This window comes from Mustela erminea, chromosome 9, assembly GCF_009829155.1.
Source record: "Mustela erminea isolate mMusErm1 chromosome 9, mMusErm1.Pri, whole genome shotgun sequence".
NCBI lineage: Eukaryota > Metazoa > Chordata > Mammalia > Carnivora > Mustelidae > Mustela > Mustela erminea.
In genome coordinates this window covers 94,986,935-95,014,324 of record NC_045622.1, presented here as the reverse complement: position 1 = coordinate 95,014,324, position 27,390 = coordinate 94,986,935, and the positions used below count along the sequence as shown (strand labels likewise).

Below are 27,390 nucleotides of genomic sequence, written 5' to 3'. Positions count from 1 at the left end.
CCCCTCCCATCAGCCCTCAGCTCCAGCCAGCCAGAGGGGCTTGCTGTGGTCTGTCTGAAGATGTCCCTGGAGACGAGAGGGCTTTTATCCCCTGCATTGGCTTGTACCCAGAGCCCCTTGGGGCAGGAAGTGGGTGGTGTCCCCATTGTGCAGTGCGGCAGAAGGGGTCTAGGGGAGAGGTTTGGAAGGAGACCGTTTAGGACACATTACTGGGTGGAGGAGTGCAAAATGTCCTGTGGAGACCTGGAGGAAGAGTCTTGCAAGGGTGTTTGAGGAAGGCTGGCCCCAGGGCAGGGATGCGACTTAAAGACTTCCCGGAGGTTCTCTAGATTCCTTATAGAGCTTATAGGTCTGGGAGAGACACAAAAATGCTGTGATTCCACCTTCCTTTTCCTAATCAATTATTCAAAAGCTCTGAGACTCAGTGCTTGGGGCTTCTGTCAGTCACCGGGTGGTGAGAGGGGAAGGAAATGGCTGCTGTCCTTGAGGCACTTATAATCCTAGAAAAGTGACATTGACACTGGCAGGAATAGGAGCCGGTGAGGCATTGGAACACGGGACCCTTCTAGAACCATCTGAAGTGGGATTAGTGGGTTCTTCTCCGGCAGGCAGTTGAGGGGATGGATGAGCCCTTCAGAAGCTGTGGCCCACTGCCTCTCAGACTTCTCTCCCACCCAGTGTTAGGGGAAGGCCATCAAGCCTTTCTCAGAGATGGCTGCTCAGGCAATGTCCCCTCCCCTTCTTAAAGAGAAGTGCTAGGGAAGGAATTGGTATAAATGACCTCAGGGATCTTCCAGCTACCTATTATTGATGACCAGTAGCCCACACATGGGCCAAGAATCTATCAAACACAATCCAGATCACGTCTCTCTTGGGCTCAACCCCCACCCCGCAGCTTCTCAATGAGCTTGGAACAAGTCATAGCAAACCGTGACATGGCCGGCACTCTCTGTCAGCCACCGCTCTAAGTGCTTTATTCTTAATGCACTTAGCAAGTCAATGAAGGGCACATACGATGATCCCTACTTAAAGATGAGGAAAGTAAGGCTCAGAGAGGATAAGTGAGTTGCCCAAGGACACACAGCTAGAGAAGTTTGAGAGCTGGATGGATTCTAGCCAGGCTGGTCTACTTATGGGAATCCATGCTATTAGCCACTCCACTCCCCCATGTACTTGATCTGGCGGGTGTCTACCTCTCCGGCCAAGCTCACGCCCCTTCTCCCAGGCATCTGAAATCTCACCCTCCCTGCCTTTATGATCCTTCTCAAAGTACCCCCAGCACCCATAGCCATTTTCCTCTGGCTTTTCATACTGATGGCTCCTTCTCATTCTTTACACCTCTTTCTCCAGAGGATTTTGTCTCCGTCCACATGTAACAAAGTACCTTCTCCTCTATTACCTTCTTCCTTATTGTTCTTCCAATTCTTTCGTAGCGCTCCTTATAACCAAATGTGATCATTGCTGTCCACTTACTTGTATGTTATTTATTCCCAGTACCTCCTCAGTGTCTGGAACCTAGCAGGTGGCTAATAAGAAACTGTTGACCAGTAAAGGTACCCCTGTGTCCACTTGAGATTATGAATGGGGTCATTTCTCCCACTGGGATTGTGGCTGAAGTCATTTCTTCCAATGAGAGTGAACGTACCATGCCTTTGTAGTGCTGTGCTAGCTCAGTGGGGCCACAATAAGCCTTTGTTGTTACAGGAGGCCCCTTCCTTCATATCCCCTCATCTGGTTCCCTTGGCGACAAGGATTTGGGCAACCCAGGCTGGATCAGTGGGCATGGGTGTAGCTCAGGGGAGATCTCACAATGTCGGTTGGGCTACCATTGTTCTCAGACTGATTCAGCCACTGACGCAGATAGAGTGAATGAAGGAAAGAACACAATTGCTATTTCCAAAGAAGTAAAGGAGGTGGTCTTAGGAGTGGCAGGTGACAGCAGGGTGACGGAAGTGACCCATGTTGACAGCAAGGGGAGGAGTCGGGGAAGATTTTCTGAAGGTGTCCCTGGAAGGGAGGGCACAGGGAGCAGAATGGGGTTCCAGACTCCTTTACACTGAGAATCACATGTCTGTGGGCTGCAGAGGGACTGCCCATGTGTCTGTGAGTTACCGGTTGTGAAAAATTCCTTGGATATTCACCTTTGCATGGTTGGTTGAAGTTGAAGCTTGTAGTGATTTTGAGAAGAACATGGAAGTTCCCCTGGGGGTTCTTTACCTGAGGTTCAAGGACCCCCCCCCCCCCCATGGAGTCTGTAGATAGAATTTAAGAGGTTTATGGTCTTGGATAAAAAAAAAATTACACCTTTGTTTTCACTAACTTCTAGCTGAAACTTCGCATTTCCTATAAGGAGGAATATCAACCACACCCCTTCAGAGTGTTAGTAATGTGGGTGCTTTGGCCCCCCAGGGAAATCACAGGTCGTTTCGAGGCAATGACAGCTGCTGGAGATACGCCTCGGGATCATTTCTGTTCACCGCCGGTTCTAAATCATGGTACTTATTAAATCTCCTGCCAGATCCTGTTAGCCAACGAATGGATGAAGGGCGCACATAGAGCCATTTCACAAGCCGATTTTATTAGATGTTCCTCCGTCGTCTGATGTCGTTGATTTGCAAACATTCTGAGGAAGTGTCCAGAGGGCTTCTCTGGAGAGCTAAAGGAATCCCTGAAACAAAAAAAAAAGGGGGGGGGCCAGGGTTGGGGGGGAAGAATCTCTGCCAAGCAGGAGGAGGGAGAGGGCAGAGAGTCACAGGACAGTGCACGTGCACGCGTACGTACGTAGGAGAGACTTCCTTTCCCCACTGCTCCAGAATCTACTAGTGAAAGACAGCCAAGCCCCTTGGTTCCGTCCCCCTCAGTTTCCTTTTCACACTGGTCTGACCAGGCATCCATTCACCTTATCCTGGGTTGCTTCAGAAGAAGCCCTGATTGGGGTTTGCCTCGGTGGTGAAGAGTGAGCGGGGAGAACTGCTCTTTCTGACAGCTCAGACCCCCAGCTGCTGTCACTTAACAGAAGTTGGGGGTCCTGTTTTCAGAAAGCTCTGTTTTTCATGTCTGATTTTTCTCCCCACACAGTGCTTACCTTGCTGTATTCTTGAAGTGAATCTTCTTGATTGTGTCTCAAAGGTCCCCAGGGTGACCCTGGGCTCTGTCCCTTTGCAGCTAGCTAACGTGTAGTTCAAGCCTTTAGCCAAGTTGTTTGGACCCTCGGCAGAAGTCCCTGTACTTCTTCTCTCCATGTCCCCCGGGACCTTACTGCCACTTCCCACCAAACTGTACCATCCTACTCTCCTTCCAGTCGGGGGGGCTTCCATGGAACATTGTCTTATTCTGCTTGGGCCATGGGAACAAAATTCACATGGGGCAGCTTATAAGCAACAGACATGGGCTTCTTAAAGTTCTAGAGGCTGGAGAGCGCAAAAGCCAAGCCTCCAGCAGATTCAGCGTCTGGTGAGAGCCCATTCGTAGACTTTGCTCTGTCCTCACCATGGGGAAGAGGTGAGGGAGCTCTCTAGGGCCCTTTCTGTAAGGGCATAGATTTCGTTTATAAGGGCTCCGCCCTCAGGACCGGATCACCTCCCAAAGGCCTGCCTCCTCATAGTATCTCCTCAGGGGCTAAGTTTCAACTGATGAATTTTGGGGGGGCGGGGGGACATGGACATTCAGACTTCAGCAAACATGAATAAATTAATTCTAGGCTTTTATGAAATAATGAAAACAAGTGCTGAGTTGGTGTCCAACGGTATAGGTACAGAGGATCTTTTCCACCAAGATCAGGGAGTGTGTTTTTCATTTTTCTGGTGTCCCTGACAATATCCGGTGTGACGCTGGGCCCATGATAACCCTTGAATGTATATTGTGAATGAAGGGGTCGTACTGCAACCCACGACTAAGAGGAAAGGCGAAAAGGAGGGCAAAGCGGTAAGGATTTATTTCCCTCAGATTTGAAGTCAAGTCCATGTATGTTTGGTCTTGCGCTGGGGGGCAGGCAAGGGCAGGCATGGTTGGACAGCTCCTGCCATGTTCATATTCTGCCTCTTGATGGGGATGCTGGTCACCCAAGCGTTTTGTCCACTTTGTGAAGGAAAATTCACCCAGCTCTACATTTAGGATTTGTGCACATTTCCCTGTAGAGTTAGACTTCAGTGAGGTTGTCATTGAAATTTTTCATGTTGGGATACAGTGTTGATCGACACTAACTTAGTATCAAGTCACTGTTTTTATGCCTGGGAGGACTTCGGGGTTATCATCAAGAAACAAGGCCCTCCTCTTTTGTGATCTGTTACACAGTACCTGATCCCTGGCTCTGTTCGCTTTCCGCTGCTACTTCTGTGACCGCCTTCTTCCTGGGACTGGGGCCTCGAGATTATCAGTGTGGCCCGATTAGCCCTCAACCCACCTTGTTCTCCTCTTCCTTAGACCACTGGAGCCCCGTCCTCTCCGATCATGTGTCTGAATTTATACTTATCCACATGTGGATGCGTCAAGGACCATATGCTGCGTTTCATTAGCTAATAAGTTCATTCATTCATGAGCTCCCTGCTAGGCACTGGTCTAGAGCAATAAGGAAACGGGCATGCACACTTTCTGCTGAGTGGGGTGACAGATGTTGGAGCCATGGAGCGTGTCACGCTGCTGTCATGATGGCAGGGGCAGGGATACAGGAAAACCTTAGGAGGGGCACCCCCCACCTTCAGCTCCAAGAACTTTCTCCTATTCTGACTCACTGCTCTGCCAGGTTCTCCTCTACACCTAAGTGGTCACAGGAGGCCCCATGAGCAGCTACCCCTCTCCTGGCAGCTGATGGGCCTCTGGGCTGCTCTAAGGTTTGCTCTCCACGGATTCTTACCCTTTGAAAGGATCCGTTTCTCAGCTCATCTCCGGGCTGGCAAACTCTCTTGCTCACATTAACAGACAGACAAAAAATAGAAGCACTTCTAAAATAGTGATAGTATAACTAACGTTGTTTAGGTCCTTTATGTGTGCGAGGCCCTCCTTAATCATATTAATTTTATCCTCACGGTATAGCCCTATGAAACATGTGGGATTATTGTTTCCCTCCTGCAGATGGGGAAGGTAAAACACAGCACCCTTAAGCAACGTTTTAGTGGCAGAGTCGGAAATCAAATTTAGGAAGTCTCATTCCCGAGCCCACACTTTGACCCGTAGCCTGGACATTAGCCAAGAAAAGCTACTCAGAGTTATACTTGAACCACTGTATTTCCCCAGGTATGGCATCAAAGCCTCAAAAACATGCATTTTTGCAGGTCAGCTTCCAAAGCCTTTCTCAGAGCTTGGGATGGTTTTGTCGCCTCTCATGTCCATCCCACTTTAGACCATGAACGCAGCCCAGGTCTCTCCGGAGAGATTTACACAGTAAACATGTTTGGGCTGGTTGCTTAGCAACGTGGAAGACAGTGTGAATTTTTCATCGAGAAATTAGCATGGATTATTTCAGAGAGATGAGCACACACCCGCCAGAAACACCAGGCCCTTCCAGATATAATGTGGACCCGAAGTCTGTGTCCACAGTCCCCTCCCACTGGAAGGTCCCAGACCTCTCACGTCTCTGTCCCTTCCTTGTTTCTCCTCCGATGGAGCATGTAGATAATCCAGGATAATACAGGCCCCTGACTCTTCTCTTCACGGGATTGATAGTTCACTAGCACCGTGTGTTTACTGTCTAAAGACTGCTGCATCTTTAGACATTTTCTGATTTTCAGACCCTGGCCTCATTTGCCGTCAAGTAGCTGGGCCATTCAAGGAGGAAATGCCCAGAGGAGAAATCGGAGGGGGGTGAGGCAAAGTCAGAAGGAAGGGGAGAGACCAGTTGGATGGGGAAGCAGCAGACCCAGAAGACAAAGAGGAGGCAGGGTCAAGAGTGACTGGTCATCCCAGGGTCGGAGACCGGCAGGAGAAATCAGGACACCCAGAGACCATCACCCACTACTTGACCTTCTGTCTCCCAGCCACCAGTAACCGTGCATAACTCAGTGTCATTGCTTTCACTCCCTGTGGAACTTATTTCTTGCTAACAAAGATTAGGAAACGCTGCTGTGAGGATAGAGGAGAGCTTCAGGGGGGGTATGTGTTACAACTAAGGGGTTCTATATGTCCATGTCAGAATCAACATACACATGTGTACAAAGGGCCTCTCTAGCCAATATGTTAAGAAATTATGTGTTACAGATTTCTGAAGGCAAACAGATGGAAAGGGTAGATAGATTCCTCTGTCTCACCTCCATCCTTCCCTTCCTCCCTTGATTATGTTTACTGAGCACATACTATGCACCAGGTTCTGGGCTTGGGGGTTGGGATACTGTATTAACTGCTCCCTCCTCAACAACACACTCACCTATCCTCAGCCCACATGAAATTTATGTTGTAATGGAAACCCCAGAGTTCAAAGGAGAAGAGCACAGATAAATGGAAAGGCTATCGTGGTAAGTGACCTAAAGAGAAAGGTCTGGGACTGTAAGGTGGAGCTGACCCAGTCAGGAAGGTCAGAGAAGGCTTTCCTGGATGGAGCGATGGCCAAGCTGAGAGCTGGATTGAAAGGGAAGTTAACCAGGGCAATGGGAAGGGTTGTGAGAGCTGCAGACAGGAATGAGGCTGTGCAAAGGTCCTGTGACAGAAACCCAGCACTTCGAAGGACCTAGAGAAAGGTCAGTGTGCCTGAAAGCAGAAAGCAAGGCAGGGCCTGGTGTATGATGAGGCTGGGGAGTGAACGGGGGCCGGAAGGGCGTTGTAAACCAGGGATAGGTTCACTTATTCATTTATTCATTCTTGCTTCAAACTTGATGAGTGCCTACGTGGTGAGCACTGATAACAAGAAAGGTAGAGTTATTTTCGAAACTTTTTAAAACTGAGGTGAAATTCACATAAAATGAACTATTCTAAAGTGTAGGAATCACACTGTCACATGGTTCTAGCACTTTGTTCTCACCTTCATTCAGCTCTAAAATGTCTTCATGTCCCCTGAAGAGAACTCCATACCTACTGAGCAGACATACTTTCTATTCCCCTGTCTCTCGCAGGCCCTGGCGAACTGCCAGTCTGCTTTCTGTCTTTATGGATTCACCTATTCTGGACGTTTGGCATATTTGGAATGATAAAATACATGACCTTTTGCTTCTGGCTTTTATCACTCAGCATTATGTTCTCAAGGTTCATCCATGTTGTGGCTTAGATCAGAACTTTATTCGTATGGCTGAATAATATCCCATTATGTGTATTTGCCGCATTTTGTTTATCCATTCATCGGTTGATGGACACCTGGGTGGACATTGGCTAGAGAGGCCCTTTGTATGCATGTGTATGTTGATTCTGACATTCACGTAGAACCCCTTAGTTCTTAACATGTATCCCCGGGAAGCTCTTCTCCTCCATCCTCAAAGCAAGGTTTCCTCGTGCTTGTTAGCAACTCTTCGGTTGTTGTGAGTAGTGTTGCCATGGACATCGCTGCACACATATTTGACAACCTGGTTTTCCTTCTCCCAAGTAGATATCTAGGAGTGGACTTCCCGCATCATGTGGTAATTCTATGCTTAAATTTTGAGGGCATGCCAAACTGTTTTCTAGAGCTGCTGCACTGTTTACATCACCAGCAATGTCTGAGACTTCCAATTTCTTCACATCCCTGCCAGCATTTGTGAGTTTCTTTTTTTTTATTATTATTTTTTTGTTATAGTCATCCTAGTGGGTGTGAAGTGGCATTTCACTGTGGTGTTCTTTAAGCTTTTAATTTTTTACAAATCCAAACACTTGTTTTTATTTTATTTGGTCTTGTTTTTTGCAAGCGAGTGAGAGCACGCGTGAGTGGTGGGGCAGAGAATAAGGGAGAGAGAGAATCCCAAGCAGGCTCCAGACTTAGCATAGGACTTGATCCCACCACCCCGAGACCATGACCTGAGCTGAAATCAGGAATCAGACGCCCAACCCACTGGGCCACCCAGGCACTGCCCACCCCCATCCCCGCCCCACAAACTCTCATTTTTAAAATACTCATCAGTATCTGGCAAGTTTTTAAAACATTTCCTCTTGGTGACCAAACATTGTCACAGGCAATGAATCCACAAGGCCACACCTATGCAAACATTCCATGGCTCCGGAGTCTTCCAGAAGGAGGCCATGCATGGCAGTCCTGGCTCCCCTGTTGGACTATTGGTACCTGCATGCTTACACCTGCTGCTCCGCCCTCAAATACACTGCGTGTTATCACTGTCACATTCCCGACCCTTCCCCCTGAACTCTACCCCTTATGGGACCCACTCTGCTTCACCCATAGACCTGGTGTCCTACAAACCCAGGTCTGAGTGAGGGTATGGAGTATCTTTCAATATCATTTGCTTACGTATTGACATGATCAGACCAGTGCGATGCCAGGAGGAGCCTTGGTCCCTTGCGGGGTCAGTGTGCCGCCCACACATGCGAACCTTCCCACCGAGGAGGCGTTCCCAATGTGCTAATTAAGTGAAAGTTGTTTTATAGAAAATTCCTGGGAGATTTCTACATGATGTTTAAGGGTGTGGTATTTTGGGAAGTTGATTGAGGTTTCTGGGTGGACGTGGAAGGCATTATGACTTTTCTCATTGAAAATAACGGACTACGAGTGAGTGCGCTCTGACATTTGCTGGGTAGCACATTTCCATGAACAGATCAGGGTCAGATAGTTAGTAGCTGCATATGTGAATATGAATAAGTAAAAAGGGAAGGAGTGTCCTATGAGAATTTTGTCAAAGTGAGTTTCGTTCCATCTGGCATAGACCTCAGGGTACTTGGATATATCTCCTGGGCTCCCCCTGCCCTCCACTCAGTAAGTTCAAGGTGGATTGCTCCTTTGTAGAGAAACTGAGCAGGGCTAGAAGGTGGCCAGAGAAGTGAGGAGAAATGTTGAATGGCTTCCTGAGTCAGAGGATGGATGGTTGGATGGATGGATAGATGGATGGACGGATAGACAGATGGGTGGATGGGTGGATGGATGGATGGGTAGATGGATGGATGGATGGATGGATGGATGGATGGATGGATGGATGGTTGGATGGGTGGTTGGATGCTTGGATGGATGGATGATGGGTGGATGCTTGGATGTTTGGATGTGTGGTTGGATGGTTGGATGGATGAGGTGGAAAGGATCGTGGGACTACCACCTCTTCTTGCAGACAAAATAAAAATCCCAAGCACAGCAACAAGCACACTGAGGCATCTCTTTGCTCACCTTTGGTGATACAGCAAGGAATCGAGACAAGCCTGGGGGCTGTGATAGCCTCACCCTCTAGTTGTTTCCCTCTCTTCCAAGTCTCTGTTCACTTGGCTAACACTGGAGAAAATTCAAAAACCTTCAGCTGCGAAACCAATGGGATAATGCCCATGGAGACCATGTTTTCCTTGGAAAAGCGTCATCCACCACATAGTTTTGGATTTGTTGCTGAGAAAGGCGTGATAAGGGGGTGGGGCTTAGGATCGTGGAGATTTGGCTTTTCAAAGAGAAGAATCCCACTTTGGAGAGGACAGAGTTGGAAGATGAAGGTAAGGTTGCAGGACAGCCATGTGGCAGGGCAGGTGGGCAGGTAGGAGATGTCATGGAAACAGCTATAAGTGTAGAGGGATTTCTGCTCTCTCTCAGCTCATTCTGTGTGTCAGACCCCCTCCTCCCTTCCCACAGTCCACCCCCAAGCATCCTGAGATGCATTTCCTTTTTGAGCTCAGTCCCTTCCCTTAGAAGAATGGGCAAGTCCATCAGAGAGAGATGGCGAAGGCCGTGCAGCACATCAAGACACAAAACTCCATAGTAAAACAGCAACATGATCTGGAGGGCTTTGGGGCACTGTCCCTGCCAGCGTGCCTTCTGGGGAGCACATTTCTTATTTGCCAGTGAACAGATCTTTTAAGCAGCAGCATGACTATTGCCTTTTGCTTGACAGCCTCATTGCAAACCACGCAGAAACAAAGAACAGAAAGCAGTGGACGTGGGATTTGGTAACCTGCTTGGAACCATGATATGGCAGACCTGCATTTGATTTTGGATATCCACCAGGATTAGAAGGCTTAATAACAACCTAGTTTTTTGAGATCACTCAAAAGAGGAAGTTGCCTGTTAGAATGAAAATGGTCGTTTTATGTTCAAGTTGCTGAGATCGACTAGGAAGCAGATTAGGTTTAGACCCCCGAACTTGCATTTGAAGGGAGCCCCCACCATTTTCCGGCTAAATTACCTTGACCATTGTGAATTGTACTTTTCTCATCAATAAACAGGGATAAGGATCATGCTCTCTAATGGACTCAACACCTGGCATTCCTCAGAGTATATTTTAAGTATCTTGAAATCATGTTCTTATAGACCTTTTATAAAAGTAAGGACTTGGGTGTGTCTTCACCATGCAGGAAAGAGAGAGTCCATGAAAGCCTTCCAGATGTAAGAAATGAAAAGTCTTCTATGAGGATGACAAGGAGAGCATGAACATTCTACTTCTACGATAATCGTTCATTTAAAAAATTATCATTATTAAGTATATCATTAAAAATTATCATTAAAAAATGATTACCTAGTATATATGAGGTGCTGAGCACTGGGGGCACTGCAGGAACCAGACAGACAGTGTCTTTGACCTGCTATAGCTCAGATTCTAAGGGTAGAGATGCTTCTCACACAGTTGTACAAATGAATATAACTCTATAGTTGTGTTAGATTTGGTAAAGGAGGTGGGAGTCTTCCCAAGAAGTGAGAGCTGATTACTGCTCTGATCTTCAACATTTTTGGAGACACTTTTCAGTAAAAAAAATTGAGCATGCATGTTGTACATATATATTTAATTCTTCATAAAGTATGTATATTTATATATTATACATATTTTACTCTACTAATGTATCATATACATAATAAAATGTGCACAAAATGGATCCTTTAAGGAAATGAGATAAAATAAATTATAAAATGAAATCCTGTTATTCTTTTCCTATACCCTAAATGAACTATCTTGCATACCCCCATGACATACAGTTAGTGGTATTTACTAGGTAAAGGTGTTGGGGATGACATTTGCATCTTCTAGGCATGTGCAAAGGCCCTGTGGAAAGAAGAAATATCACTCAGGAGGGATGGGATAAAGGTTAAAGTGGGTAGAGTACAAAGAACACAGGAGGGAATGAGGTGAAGGAGCCAGTCAGCAGGGCAGGGGCACCCAGGACCCTCTGGGTCACCAGAATTGCTTAGATATTTATCCAAGAGCAATGGAAGCTCCTGAAAGACCTTCAGTGAGATGTGACATGGCTATATTTAGGCTGTGAAACCATCCTTGTGGATGGGGAAGAGTGGAAAGAGAGACCAAGGGAAGGCCCAGGGAAAGACGGTGACGGTTTGGGAGGATAAGATGACATCAGTGGGTTGGCTGGATGTTTTGGAAATAGATCGACTGGGTTTGCCAGTGGGCTGCCTGTGGGCTTCAGGAAGAGGGAGGAGTTAGGTATGACACCGAGATTTTTACTTACCCGAATGGGCCGTGGCAGTAGTTAGCAAAACGGGGAACACTCAGCAAGAATGAGGTGATGGGTTTGAAGTCACTTCTGTGCAGGAAGAGCGCGAGGAGTCTCTGTGCTATCAGGACCAAGATGTTAATCATGCTGGTGGTCTGCAGGCCTGGGGCTCCGAGTGTGGCTGTGATGTATACTGGGGAGCTGGCGATGTGTGCTGAGGAGTCATCGGTAGGAGGCAGCAATCTTAGGCGTGAGCATGACTGAGACCACGTAGCAAGAAGGCAGAACGAGAGAGAAAAGGAGCCTGGAAAGTTCTGATCCACACCAGCATTTCATGAGAAGGAGGAGTGGCCAGAGAGGAAGGAAAACTTAGAGAATCTACTGTCAGAGAATTAGTAATAACAGGAGAAAAAGCTTTTTGAAGCGGAAGGAAATCCTCTTAAATGCGAACCTGCCACTGGAAACTCAAGGTAGAGAAGACTGAAAAAAATCCATAGGAATCAGAAGGTAAAGGTCATCGGCGACCTTGGAGACAACAGTGATGTTCTGGTGGGCTGACAAGGGCCCTATGGGAATGGCTTTCCCACAGATGGAGAGTGAGGAAGCCAGGAGGGCACCCAGTCCTGGTGATTGTTTTGAGATTTGTGGCTGCCGAGGGGCAGAGAGGGAGAGAACTGGGGCTGAGCAGGGGACAAGAGGCCCCTGGAGTTCTGGGCACATTTAAAAGCTAGTGGGGGAGGAGCCAGCTGAAAGAGAAAGGTAAATGTTCAAGAGAGAGGAAGAGAGAGCCGGCAAATACCTGAGGTGGCACTCCCACAAGTGCTATGGGGACGGGTGCCAGGCTCGGACAGAAGGGCTGGTCCCCAAGGCGGAGAGCAAGGGGTGCACCTCCCGCAGTGTCACAGGACGGGGGCGGCCACAGCGTCCCTCCAGCCGCGGGAGAGCGGGAGGATGTCTGTGAACAGGATACAAAGGGATCCCCGTTCTCTTGGCTTCCTTTTCGTCTGTGGAGGAAGCCTGAGGCGATAGATTCCAGAATGTGGGGTCGGGGAAGGAGTTAGGGAAATGGTAGGATTGTGGGGCAGGGCTGGGAGCCAGTGTGAGGCTGCTGGCTGTGAATTTGTCCAGGGACACCCGCCCTCCCACAGGGCAGGACCATTGGGTGCAGGCATCGCCGTGTAGCGGGTTCATCCAAAGCTGGGCTTTTGCCACGCGGCATTAGGGAAGGGCAGGAAGGCAAGGGGGTCTTTAGACACTAAAGAGGTATGGTTGCAATGCTGGCTCGAGGAATCAAATGGGGAAGGTTGCCAAGGGAAGAAAGGGGAAAGAAAGAAGAAGGCTGGTCTGACGTCCCGTTAGGGGTAGGAGAAGAGCTGTGGGGGGCTCCGGCAGCAGCTGCAAGTGGGGCCTGCAGGTAAGGAGTGGGGTGCAGGCCCCCCGTGGTATGGTGAATATTTGACAGACTTGAATTCCTAAGAAGACCAGAGGAGTCAGCGGCTAGTTAGGTCAGCAGGTGCCTGCCCTGGGGCATTTCTGGAACTCTTCATTTTATGGCAACATGAGACTCTAAGAGTGCCCCGAATCTGTAACTCCTGAGGGCCACAGGAAGGATCGGGAGGCTGCATGCTGTGGGGAGTCCTACCTGTGGCTTAGCCTCTGGACGGCAGGGTTGAGGCCACTGGTGTGTTTGCAGTTCCTTGGGCCACAGCCTGAGATCCAGGCACCTGCCCCAAGTGCCCGAGGTGTCCCTCGTGCAGAGTCATACCAGGGCCCTTGGCCTCCTCAGGAGCAGAAGGGTGACTCTACCTGCCGCCGCCACTATGAACTCCTATGACTCCTCCAGACAGCCTATGGGGGGCCGCACCAAATGCAACAGTCCATGAAACGGTTATTAAACTAATGAATAGTATTATTATTAAGATGTCATCAAAATGACTCTAGTAACCTGATGGGAAGTGACACACAAGAAGAGTGGAGGACATGAAGCCCTTGAACTTTGGGTTCTGGTTTCAGTCTGCCCCTTGCTTCCTGTGTGATGGTTGGCTGGTGACTTGACCTCTCTGTCCCTCAGTGTAGCCATTTATGAACCGTGTCATTGTCACTGAGTCCAGAAATTAAAGGCTGGGCTGGACATTGTCCCTTTGCTTTGAGACCTCCTTCTGTGTCCTCCTCCCCTCCCTGCCGCTCCCGCCTAAGCCCACCGCCTTTCCCTAACGTCCCCACCCGCGTGCCCCGGTCCCAGAAGGCCCAGTCTAGGGCTGTGAACAGCGCCCAACTACCCCTGGCTCCAGAAGTCTCCATTCCATGTTTTCCTTAACCTTCCCCACCCTTGTAAACACCTGCTTTCTGAAACTCTCCTCAGTGGCACCCTTTGAACATGCCTTGTGTTCCTGCCCAAACCCTTAGGGATAGGGTTTTCATGCAGTGTTCGCTATTATTACCAACCCTGATAATTAATAACAACAAAGGGAGAGTCTGCACATCAGAGAGAGGGGATACAGGCTGGCAAAGGTCAGAGTCAACAATGATCAAGCCCTGTTTGCATAAGTCTCCCTTGTTTAGAAACTGTTCTCATTAGCCTCTAGCCTGGTTTCTGTTTGGTCCAGCCTCTGGCTTGGCTTCCATGGGGTCTAGCCTCTAGCCCCTGCGCATCTTGGAGCTCATGCGGAGAGGAAATTTCAGCTGCTTTTCTCATTTCAAGAAGCCTGACATGAGCTGAGGAAAACTCTTTGACATTCATAGTAACTTGGAGCCAGACCCTCTAGTTTTACTGACCTTCCATAATCAAATCCTATGTTTGTGATAGTCAGTAGCCCGTTGGGATGTCGGCCGTGTGACGCAGAAGGGAAATCCACTGGGTGTGCAGCCCATTTAAAGTCAGCAGCTGCCTGATCCTCCGTGGCTCTGGGTCGCCCAGTTGGCCACCAGGAGGTCAATGTCAGAAGATCTTTGGTGGCTGTGCCTTGCAATCTCTTACAAAATCTCTTAAAATCTCATATAAAAGTAACGCGGAAGAAATGATCTGTTGCGCAATCATCTCTGTGGCTGTAGACCTTTAGTGACCCTCAGAAAGGATGCTTTTTCAGGAAAGGAGCCCTGCCGGGTAGAGATGGGTGTACCTTTCCCTTAATGCAGCTCTCTCAGACTCCTCCTTCTGCCTACACGCCGCTCCACCCGTGAGCACTGTCAAATCTTCCTTGGGAACGTGTCTCACATGTAGCTTTCCTCTCTCATCGGGACAGGTATAGCCCAGCCCAGCCCCTCGCTTCCTGTCACCGGGCTCTGGGCTGGCCTTCTCGCCTCCAGTCCCTCCGGCACGCACCTGCTAGTCTGATTTTACTGCACACACAGCTCCTCTCATTCTCCCATTCACTAACTGTCTGCGTCTCTCCACTCTTCTAGAAACTAGAATTCCAAATCTGTTGCTGGGTATTCAAGACCCTTCACGGCCTGGCCTCACCGATTTCTCTAATCCCAATCTTTCTCTTCAGCTGGTTTGCCAGACTCCCAGGGCCCTGGCTGTGCACCCTCTCTGCCCGCATTCTTCCTCTCTCTCCATCTGAGCTACCCCTGCCTTTCGTCCATAGTTTTCCTTGAACATTGTGCTGAAGCCCCTCTTGCAGGAAGCCTTCTCTGTTAACAAACGATTAGGACCTCCTCTATAGTCTTTTGCACAGTCTAGACATACGGTCCTTTGAGAATCATGGGGATTCAATCAGACTCTTATCTTTTTATATGTCTGAATCAGGGAAAGCAGACAGCATCTAGCTTTCATCTTGTATACCAATTCTTATTCCTTTCTAGTGGCTTCCTCGAGCCCTGAGCGCAACAGGCCCTGTCTGAGCAGGGAAGTTAAAGAAGTCTTTAGCTGATTAGTTCTGTCTGCCCCGGACACAGGAGAGTTCTCGCATAAGGGCTTGTCTTTCCCGTACATGAGATATCTCGTCTCCACCAGGGCGTAGTAAACTTCCTGAGAGCAGGGACTTATTCATGTATCTGGCGTTGGTTTTAAGGGTGGATGAGTCCAGAGTTAGTGGGCAACAGCGTGTATGGATTTCTGTGTTATTGGCGAGAAACTGGAGGGTTTGGGCTTCAAACCAAAATGTAAGAAGGATCTGGTGAAACAGCCACTGTCCTGTTCTGAAGCCACGCTTTATAGCTTGGCTGTTTTTTAAACCACCGGGTTGGAAAATGAGGTGCTTTCCAAGTGTCTGGCCAGAAGTGGATGGATGTCTTCTCTTAGTTGTGCTCTGCACGTGTGTTCTGCACAGTGTCACGTGTGATGGATGACATACACGCGCAAGGCTTTTACAGATTTTACTTCCTTTCTCTCTCGCTCAGAAAAGCTTATCAGAATGCAAATGTGTGAAGGAGGTATTATGAGAATAACCTTGAATGTGCTCTGATTTTGTAAGTGGGGGAAAAAAATATCAAATTTCAGGACCTTCGCTCCCATTCGTAGTGTATCAGCTTAACGACAAGGTTAAACACTGTTTCCTTTGTCAATAGTTTCATCAATTGTCAAGCATCATAGAATCAGAAAAATCCTATAGCTGACCTGAAAGAAGATCCTGAATTCAAAGTCAAGGCAACTAGCCTCTAATGAGATTTCTCAGTCTCCCATGCCAAAATGATGTTCGAACATTAGAGACGAGGCACCCAGAGATAAGAAACTGAAAAAAAACAGTATCTTAAGCATTCAAACGGACAGTTGACCAATGGTAAACACCTGTGTTCTTATGCTACGGAAATTTTTGATGGTTCAGGACTGAGATTTTCCTTCTATCCATGGACGTGGTTTCACAGAAAGATTCTGAAGGCCCTGGGGAAACCAATACAGTGGGTGTTGGGGGCAAGCGCTGATGGTTAAAGGCTGGCCGAGACTGTGCTCGGAGTCCATCCCATTGGCCCCACTAGCCACAGCCCTGCTATGGCAGCTGGACATGGAGGATAAGGATAGGCTGGATGGGGTGTCAAGACTGAGTTTGAGGCCCAGGCTACTGGCCTGAGGGGTTTCCTCTGACCTTTCAAACATCCTGGCTTTGAGACAACACTTATGACAGATGCTGATGAGCTTACAACATAGTCTTGCCATTGTCCTGGCTCCTGTTGCAAACGAGACACATTTTGGGCACAAAGAACGTTAAGCCTGTATTCAAGACTGAGAGCGGTAACAAAGCGGCTGCCCAAAGATCCAGACACTTCATTAAAAAAATCCCAGATGACAGGGTGGGAAGGCGGGGGTGGGGTTATCAGTCTAATGATGCGGCCCCTGCCAGCCAATTAGCAGCAACCCACGGGAGTCTCTGTTTCCACCTGTTTATGGGTGGTATCCAGAGACAGCCCCCGCAGGGAGCCATGTTGTGGTGTGTTGTGGTCAGCAGCCTGGCTTTGGGGCTTTCGGGGGACTTGGCTTCCAAGTCCAGAGCAGTCATACATTAATTGTAGGATCTTGGACATGATTCGAACTCCCTGAGCCCCATTTTATCTTTGGTTCCTTGGTTTGACCCAGGAAGGGAAGGTCACGATCAAGCTATAAAGCCTGTAGGCTCCATGGCCACGTGCTGGGTTCGAATACCAGTTCTGCATCCAGATAACTGTGGGACTTCAGACGGTCATCTTCTGTGCCTCAGTGTCCTCCTCTGCAAAGTGGGGTTAATAAATAACACCTCCTTCAGGAGGCTGTGAGGTTTAAATGGAACCCTCCAAGGAAACCATTTATACCTGTATCCAACACGTGCTTAATGCTAGAGAGGGATTTTGCCCACCAATTTTAGCTTAATACTTTAAAGCCTTTTCCTGACCCTCACATTCTAAGTGGACACCACTTCTCCTTCCCTGCCCCCAACCCCAACCCCATTCCCATCTGTCCGTGAGGTTGCCTGTTTTGCATCCAGTGACTTCTTGCTTTCTATTTCCCTGGCGATGCTCTGTCTATAAGGAAGTGACTGGACAGTGTTGTTCCTGCAGCTGATCAGCCTCTAGAGATTTCATAGATGTTGAACAAATGATTGGATGAATGGCGACCAGCAGAGAGAGGGTTGACACTGGGCTGGCTGCCGTTTTCACTTGGGTGTCATTCTTGCCCAGTGGAGAGGCACAATAACCCAACTCTCAACAAGGCTGATTCACCGACAAACCCCCTTGTCTGTTGCAGCTCCCCTTCTATTGCATTAGGTACCAGCCAGGGGTCAGGGAGTGTCCCCGGTGAACTACAAACTAGCCTTTTTAGATTTTAAAATAACAAAGAAGGGGAAAGAAAGTAGCAGGTGAGTCCCAAGGGAGTGGGAGTTGGAAAGGGATTGGGGACACACAGACTTGCAATAAACAAAGGAGGAGGTGTTGGGAGGGATATTGAAAGATGGAGCGGTGGCTGAGTTGCCATGGAAACCCTGTGTGGTGCCTGGACCTGAAGACAAGCTGCTCCTTCAAAGTGAATTTCAACCTTGCAGCTGGAAGTGTGCCCCTCCTCCCAGAATACACCCTTCCTTGGGGCCTGACCCTGTGGATTTGCCCATAAGCCTCTAAGACCTAGAAATTTGGTACCAGCAATCCCCTGGGGTGGGAGATCTACCGGACAAGTCATCAGGGAGCCGAGGGGACTTGCTGAGAGACAGGGAGGTTGTGCCCAGGAACGGCTAACTGCACAAGAGGGCATTTCTATACCTATGCCGCCTTGATTTCTGGGACCTTTACGAAATCAGGGTGTTCCCATGTGGGCCACAGGGACCACCCCCCATTACAGTCATGCTGGGGAGCTTCACAGACATGTAAGTTCCCAGGCACTACCTACCCTCTCTGAATCAAACCCCTGGGCCTGGGGGTTTCAGAAAAATCGGATTTCTCTCTTCTGCAGGTGGGAATTGTGCACATCCAAGTGCGGGAAGCAGTGCTTCCAGCCCTGTTCCTCTGCCTAAAGGGGCAGAGTTGGGATGGTCCGGCCACCCAGTGGCCCAGGCATCAATCTCTGTGGCAGGAAACACCAGTGAGCTTGGGCAAAATATGACTGGAGATGAGAGGAGATGAAGAAAGTGGCCGAAGCAGAGCCGAGTGGTGCAGTGTCAGGCTCTGGAGTGAGTCGGCCTGGGTTTGCATGGAGGCCCGACCACTTACTATCTGGTGAATGGGATTGCTCCTAGGAGTCCTGATTGGGATCAGGAGTCCTGATCCTGATTGGGTCATTGTGGAGATGCGGTGAGCTCCTATCCAAACAGTGCAGGACACAGGGCAGAGCCGCAAGATGAAAGAGGCTGGGACTCTTGAGTTTAGGAAAGAGCCAGTAGACCCTTTAAGACCGTAAGAAATCAGCTTTCGTTGTGCTCAGCCATTTAGATGTGGGGGCTCTTTGTTACACAGCAGTAGGGCTCGCCTGACCAATACAAGGAGATTAACAATCAGCCTATTGACTGTGAAGCTTCAACGGTTGTGGGTGTGTGCCAGGATGTTCTCTAGAGGGAATGGGCAGGGGGGATCAAGGCTTTGGGCTGGTCAAGAGCCCCTATGGCTGCACCCCAAATTCTCTCTAGTGGTGTTATCTATATGGCTGGAAGGACTTCCCACTCCCAGACACAGCCTCCAGGAGTGCGTCCTTCCCCAACGGCAAAATGAAGAGTTCTGTGAACTCTTAGCTCGACCTAATGGACTTACTTCCCGTTGTCCAGACATTAGGGAGAGAATCCTACTTCTCCTTTAGGGGAGAGAGTGCGTGTGTGTGTGTGAGTGTGAGCATGTGTGAGAGTATGCACGTGTGTGAGTGTACTGGAGGCAGAACCAGCATCCTGGGAAATTTCTCAAGTCACAAAATACACAAGAGCAAATTTTCCTTCTTGGTGATCATTTAGAACATTTCTGTCCTAAAACGGCCCCATGGTGCCAAATACAAAGGCTCACATGAATTTTAATGATAGCACCGGAGATTTCAAGAAAGTTTCCCAATTGCTCCAGAAGACTTCCCCATCTCTAGAGTATGTGTTACCTTTCTCTCCCTCTGGCGCTGTTTTGGAGGGAAAGTTTGAGAAATGCTGATCCAGAGACCAGAGGGTCCTAAATCTAAGTCCACAGACAGTTCTGAGTGGGCTGCATGCAGGAATCACTTGGGACAATTGCTGAACTCTCAGATTCTTTTGTTCAAAGAATTTATTCATTTTTCTGACTGAAAGAGAGTATAAGCAGGGGGAGTGGCAGGCAGAGGGAGAGGGAGCCCAATGTGGGGCTCCATCCCAGGACCTTGGGATTATGACCTGAGCTGAAGGCAGATGCTTAACTGACTGAGCCACCCAGGCACCCCCTGAACATTCAGATTCTTATGCCTATCTCAGAAAGCCTAATGCAGCAGGTTGGGTCAAGGTATGTGTCTGTGTGTGTTCACCTCTGTCTAAATTATTAGTGGGGTACAGTTCACATGCAGTGAAAACGTACATATTATAAGTGTATGGCTTCATCCGTTTTGACAAATATTTATCCTGTAGGCTATCACCACACCTCTGACATGCCCCTTACCACTGGTTTCTCCCAGAAGCACCCACTCTTCTGATTTCTATCACCACGGATTAGTTTTACCTGTTTTAAAACTTCATGTAAATCAGTGTTTCTCAATCAGCACTACTGACATTTTGGGTTGGCTAAGTCTTCCTCTTAGAGATCTGTCCTGGGCATGGGAATATGGCTAGCGGCATTCCTGGCTTCCATCCAGGAACAGCCTCCACCTGCCTGTTATAACAAGCAAAAATGTCTCCAGACATTGCCAAGTGTCTCCTGAGTTAAGCACTAGTGATAGAAATTGAATGATGTGGTATGTATTCTTACGTATGGTGCCTTCTTTCCTTCAGCACATTTTGGTGATTTTTCTCTGTTGTTGAGTGTACACAGAATTCATTTCTTTTTATTTTTGAAGAGTATTCTATCATGAAAACAGGCTACAATTTACTTATCCATTTTCGTGTTGATGGACACGTGGGCTGATGTCAGTGTGGGGCCAGGACAAGTAAAGTTACTACCAGTATTCATGGCTAAGTCTTTGTGTAAACATATATTTTTATTGCCCTTGAATGAATACGCAGGAGAACATTTCTTGGGCCACAGGGCAGATAGGAGTTTACTGTGTCTGAAACTCCCAGTCGTCCAAAGAGTTTTCCTGTTCTCCCTTCTGAGCAATGTGTGAACGTTCCCATTGTCTCCCATCCTTGTCCATCCTTGGTGTTATTACTCTGTTTCATTTTAGCCATTCTAGTGGGTGTGTGGTAGTTGCTCTATTTTTTATGCCTTCTTGGAAAATTCTTCCCAAACCGATGTATTAGTTATCTAGTGCCGCCTAACAAATCATCCAGCAAATTAGTGGCTTAAAATAACACCAGGTCGCAGTGCCTGAGGGTCAGAAATCTGGTCCTGACATAGTCGGGTCGTCCAGAGCTGCGGTTATCTCAAGGTCTGACTGGGGCAGGATCTACTTCCGAATTGTTGGCGGGATTCCATTCCTCATGGGCTGCTCTGCCCCTGTTGCCAGCCAGGGCACCCCAGGCTCCCCGGGCAGCTCTCAACATCATAGCCTGCTTGTCAGAGGGAGCAGACCAGATGAAATCTAATTCTCTTGCAAGCTCATCTCCCTTGTGGTATCTCATCCCATACTCTCTTCACCAGAAGCAAGTTAAGAGGTCCAGCCCACACTTGGAGGTGAGGGGCCCGGGAGGCCCCTGTCAGGCCACCTGCCTGTCGGACCACAGCTTGGTCTACACCGGACCTTCTCACACCATCTGGGGGGAGAAGAACCTGTTTTGTTTCATTTTAACATCTACTCTTCTCATCACAAAAGAGTTCATGGCCAGACCCCAATGCATGAGCCCTACTTCACAATGCACTAGTCTAGACCTCAAGGTCAAACAGGTATTTCTAACATTTGTTGAGGGGTTGTAATGCTCGTCTCTGTGCTGAAAGCTTTAGCCCGGTTCGCTTAGTTAATTCTTCATCCAACCCCAGGAAATTGGTGTGGTGGTGTCAGCAATCCCATTTTACAAATGAAGAAACTGGGGACACAGAGAGGTTCATGAATCAGACCCAGGATCATATAGCAAGTAATTGGCAGAATGTGGGCTCCAGCCGCGCTGTCTTGTTCCAAAGCTTGAGCACCTGACCCCCAGGCTCCATTTCCAACTCTGGGTTCCATGTCAGTGTGCGTCATTACCAGCATCAGGGGCCAGAGGGACGGAAGCTGGCAGGTTCCTTCCTCTAGCACCGCTGGAGGGGGGGCGCTTTGCTCTGCTTGGCTGCAGACCCTAGCCACAGTGGCCTGTGTTTGACATGCTCCAAATGCCCTGTGTCCGACTCTGTCCCCTCTGTCCTCTCCTTTTTTAAATTCAAGTGAAAGGGAAGAAGCCATCTGTCCCCTTTCCCACTCGGAGTCTGCTTCGCCCACCCATACCTTTCTGGGTGCTGCGATGCTTGAAGACAGACGCCCTAGCTCAAAAGCCCAATGTAATAAACAGCTGTGAGGTGAAAAAAATTAATCATGTCGCAAAAGGGGTCGCCTGACGTCTCTGGTAAGGTTAAGCGTTTGTTTACAGATCATTAGCTGCATAATTAATTTCTCTTTTTCCCACGCGGGCCCCATAAGGGAAGGACAGCATCTGTCTTGTTCACTTCTGTGTTCCTGACACTTAGCATAGGACCTGGCCTGTAGCAGGGCTCAATAAATATTTGTTCATTAAATGAAGGCTCACCCCTCCCTCCCCTCACCATCTGTCTTAGCCTGGATGAGGGAGAGCTGAGCCTGCCTGGAGGCCTCCGTCCGGGTCTTCAGCAGGAAGTATGAAGGGACACAGGAGGGAGGGGGAGGGGGCCACACACAGGGGGCGTCACGAGCCGGGCCACCCCCTGGCATCGGGGTGATTGTCGGAGGTGGCATCTTCCCAGAGGTGACTGGAGATACTTTTGGGAGGGGTAGGCAGGTGGAGAGGGGAAAAACTCAGGTCTGGCTTCCAGCTCCCTACAGTCAAGCCCCCCTGCCCAACCCTGGCCTCCTACCCCGTGGAGTGTTAAGTGTTGGCAAATCAGGGTTGTCCTTGGGTGGGTCCAGAGTGCCCCTGGGTGTCTCACGCTCCTCAGCTGCCACTGAGAGGCCCACGACAGGTGGCAAGAGGGGAGTGGGATGGACATGAGCATGGACATGAGCTCAGAGTCCACGCCAGGCAGGAGCAAGGGGCCCGCCCGAGGCCCCGGAGACAGGCGAGGCCAGGACAATGTGCAGAGACCCATCAGAGGGGCCTCCTGGCTCTGTACCGGTCATGCCAGCACAGGTGGGCATTTCCCTCATTGTTGAATGTCTGTGTCCCTGGAAACACTCCCTGATTCAGTTGGTGCCCATATTTCCACCCTGAGTTCAAGGGACAGTGTGGGGAGGATCTGCACTTCCAAATCCTGTCCCTCATGCCTTGCAGGGTTAGGCTTTAACATGGGCCCTTCTCTGGGGGTCTGCTCCCCCTACCCGGGAAGCCTCCCTCCTCCCGGCCATTCTAGCTTGCCCCCCACTCACCCCCCTCCCTCACTCCCAAACCTCTTTTCTGCTTCTCGGGCACTGAAGTTCCAGCTGTTAAAAGAGGAAACATAGATGTCCTTGAAAGATGAGGCGGAACCAGGCTTTTGAAAGGCAGTAAATAAGGTTGGACGAGAGGACAGGAGAGGCAATCAGCCGCTGCTTTTCCTACTTGCAGAGAGTCATGTAGCAGCCATCAGACTCTGCTCTCAGCCCAGTGAAGGCCCATTGATCACTCTCCTCTTTGGGGAGCCCTCGCCACACGGGATCTTACATCAACTGGATGCCGAGACATTCAAGAAGTGTGAATGGCATCTTACCAGAGGCAGTGGTGCCCTGGGATGTTCAAGAACAAGGCAATGTGCCTCAGTTCTGGAGGCTCCTGGCTGCAAATCCCAAAGACCCCGATCCCAACTCGAATAAACAAGAACAATATTGCTTGTGTGACCACCGGTGCAGAGGTGGGACACCAGGCTTGGCTGGTTCAGTGGCTTGAGGACACTGTCCCCAGAGAGAGTTTCTTTCTTTTTTTTTTTTTTTTTGAGAGTTTCCTTTTTTCTCTTCACCCTGCTGTCCACCATGTCAACTTTGTCCCAAGACTGGCTCATCTTGTAGTCGCCAGACAGGGCCACAGTCTTCCTGTCCGGCTGGGGAGAGGATCTCTTCTACCATTGTGAAATGCAAGTCCTTCCATTCTGTCTGGGATGGCTTTCCAGGACAGGCACCAACTCCTGTGGCGGGAACAGCACCCAAGACCTGATAGGATTAGGCTAAACAGGTCCCCACCCACCGCCACCCCACTGCTGGGCCTGTGGTGGGACTCAGAAAACCTGGTGATCTGGAGGAAAGGCAGCATGGAGAGGATGGATATTGGTGGACACCCAAGAAAACCCCAACTATGTGCCCTGGGGCTACATTTTAAGCTCTTATCACAGGCTCCTGAGCACGTCAGGGGCACACAAATGAAGACCCGGTGAGTAGGGAGGAAGGCCGACCCAGGCCTTGCAGAGACTTGAGGCAATGCAGAGCGAACCTCACTCAGAATTGAGCCCAATGATTATTTTCCCATGAAAAATGCAGAACAAGCCAAATCTGATCCAGCTGGAAATCCATCAACATAACCCTCTTCTGAAGCGATTGAACTGGGATGAAATCAAATATGAAACTACAAAAGTATCCCCCAAACCAGCCAAACAACCTTAGTTCTGGACCCAACAAGTGACGACAGGGTGGCTCCAAGAAGGGGCTGGGTGCCCAGCGGCCAGTGGGAAGCCGAGCGCCTTTGTGCTGAGGAATGGGAGGGAGCAGCAGAGGCTGTCGCTGCTCAGCATCCAGCATCCAAGACAGACATGGACTTTTTTTTTTTTTTTTTAAGAGAAGCAGCTGCAGGGCAGTGGAAGTGACGCAAATTTGGTGTCAAAATATCTGGAGGCTGAACTATATACCACTTGTCAATGCTATGACCTTGAACTTCCTCAAGCCCTTTTCCTTGCTGTACGATAGTATAATAAGGATAACTCAGACTTGGATGAAATGTTGGAGGTGGGCGCCACTTTGTGGAGGATAAAAAGATGTGGGGACTTCAGTTGTTGCCCCAGTCAGGAGGGCAGACCCCCCCACCCCGTCCCTTCCCCACTCGCCACCCTCCAATCCGCCCCTCCTTCAAGTCTAGCTCACGCCCTGGCTCCTCCCTAATGCCCTCCCTGGCCTCCCAGACCCCTGCTTGCCCTGTGCGTGCACCCTCAGCTCCCACCCCTTCACCGCCACCTACACAGACTGCCTGCCACCCCCACTTCTGGAACTGCTGTCTCCAAAGGCGAAATACACCTGTTATTTACTCTCCAGTGAGTGACCAGCTCCCCAGATCACCTGTACCTGCTAATAAAGAGCTGTGTCTCCTACATCCTCGGAGGTCAGAATGTAGGAGTAGCACCTGTCCTTTGAGGGGACACCTCAGAGAGGTGAAATGACCTGCCAAGAGCTGCTCGGCTCTGGAGGTCGGGTCAGCACCAGGAGCCAGGCCCCTTGATGCCCAGTGACACGGTCAGTGGGGTGAGGGTATAAGGGGGACCCGATTTTGCAGATCATACGGGTGTCTCTGTGGGGGACTCGTCACGACGTGTAACGGTGACACACGTTTCTGATGGGTGAGTGTTGGGCCTGGCAAAGACTTGAAGGCAGGGAGGGGATCCGGGGCCACAGTGACAGAGGGCTCTGTGGCCAGGCTGGGCTAGGTATAATCCTGCCACCACCCCCACTGTCTGCTCGTGGGCAGCTTCGTTCCACTGAGGTCAGAAATGCTTTTCGAGCCCGACGGTGGCAGGCACAGTCAGAGATCGGGATCGTGGTAACCCTCGTTTGGTCGTACTGTGGTCCACTGGGCAGTGTTTCCGAGAAAGGAATAAAGTGTTTTTTCCCCTCTAAGTCCCTTAGGGAGTTGGGAGAGAAAGGACCACCATGACCCGCACGGTGGCGAGGAGACACCAGCTCCTGTCTCTGGCCCCTGGGAGCCCTGGTGCTCTCCTCATCTGTTATACAGACAGTTATGAATCCCTTGTCCCCAAGGTCTAGCCTCCCTTGAGAATGGTCCAGGACAGAGTGTCAGTGAAGGCAGAATGTCCAGGATTTGTCCCAGGGTAGTGGAATGCAGAGTGTGCAAACACTGTGAACACATGCTTTGAAATAGCGTGTGTGAACTTGTCAGCGCTGACCCTCAGCAGGACTGCCCCCCCCAGGCCCCACGCCCCAGTCCCTGGTCACTCCTGTCACTGGAGAGTGCAGCCTTGACCCCTTACTGGCCTCTCCAGCAGCCACAGAGCAAGGAGAGACAGGAGGGCCAGTGCGAGGGGCAAGAGGCTTCTTGGGGGATGCTGCCATGGCTCCGTACCTGCCCCAACTTGAGGGCTACATTGTGGGGTACCCAGCCAAGATTTTGAGATCCAGGTCCAGCCCTCAGTCCCTGAGTTTCCCTGGGACTGGGCAGATCTCTGATATTGCTGCCTGGTATATATAAGTCTGAATCCCTCCGGTAGAAGATATCTCAGTCCCTAAGGGAGGGATAGAAGATTCCAGTTGTCTGTGTGAGGCAGCCCTGCAGACTTCAAGCTTCACAAGCACTCGGGCCTTTGTGTTAAGAAAAAGATGCCCTTTCCTCCAGGGGGACTAAGTTCCCACCTCAGGGCACACAGCTGGGCAAGTGGTGCACAGACTGCATTTTGACCCCCATTGCCCTTCATCTAGGCTCCTTTGTGCAGTGCACAAACCATGCAACTAAACACAGCAGCCCTAGCCAGAGTTTTGTATTGCATACTCCCTGTGAGCAGGCACTGCCGACACTGGGGACACAGAAGGAGCAAGACAAGACATGCATGATCCCTGGGCTTACGGGGCTCACACAGGATTGGCCACAAACAGGCCAACCTATGACTACAACAATATAGGGTGAGCTCAAGGCTATCCAGCCAAGTGCATGATGTGGGGAAAGGGAGGGGACGGGCACGGTGGAGGGACTTAATTCATAGCAGGTAGGGAGTGGGTGGTTTCTGGGGGATGGGTTGGGGCCAGGAAATCAGACCCAGAAAGAGTTCAGCCTATCTGAGAAGCAGGGAGGTCAGTGCCAGGAGGGGTGCAAAGGGAGAATTCTGGGACATCAGAAAGGTGAGTGGGGCTGGGTGGGGCAAGTGCTTGAAGGTCACTGCTAGAAGTTTGGATTTTGTTCAAAGTGTGGTGGGACCCCTGGCCCTTCTGAGCCACTGGGTGGAAGAGGGAGTGGGAAGTGACCAGAGACAAGTGGCCAGGGGGATAACCCCTGGGGGCTCAGCAGAGGACAAGGGTCAGGGGAAGGACGGATGGTTGAACACGGCCCAAATCTCACCACGCCCTGCCACCGCTCATGATGTCATGGGTTCTGGTGGGTTTGGAGGTGACATTTCAACTTCTGGGGTGCCTCGCCTTGGAGCAGAAAGGGACCACAGGCCTCTCTCTGCCCCTCGTGACAGATTAGGTCATAGCGTCTTCTTTCTGTGGGTGGCACGCAGGTGGGAGGTCCTCTCGCGGACTAAGCAGTGATGTGTGTTCGCAGTTCAATGTTAAAAAGTCCACGGAGCCCGTGCAGCCCCGAGCCCTCCTCAAGTTCCCAGACATCTACGGACCCAGGCCAGCTGTCACAGCCCCGGAGGTCATCAACTATGCAGACTACACTCTGAGGACCACGGAGGAGTCCGCTGTCCCTGCCAGCCCCCAGGCCCCGAAGGACAGCCGCCTCAAGAGGCAGGTCACGGAGGAGCTGTTCATCCTTCCTCAGAACGGTAGGGGTCTCCTGCCCTTGGTTCCCCTCCAGGTGGCACTCCGGGGGGCGGGTCTAGCGGCATCCCTGTAGATGCTGGGCCGAG

The 27,390-nt window shown here is 50.0% G+C and overlaps 1 protein-coding gene across 1 annotated transcript in view; it reads left to right on the top strand.

Moving 5' to 3' along the window:
* Window positions 1-27,390, top strand: part of SYT13 (synaptotagmin 13) — a 41,388-nt gene that overhangs the window by 987 nt on the left and 13,011 nt on the right. The window contains exon 2 of the mRNA XM_032358830.1: window positions 27,081-27,306. Within this exon, the coding sequence (XP_032214721.1) occupies window positions 27,081-27,306 (226 nt within the window). The remainder of the gene's footprint in view (window positions 1-27,080; window positions 27,307-27,390) is intronic.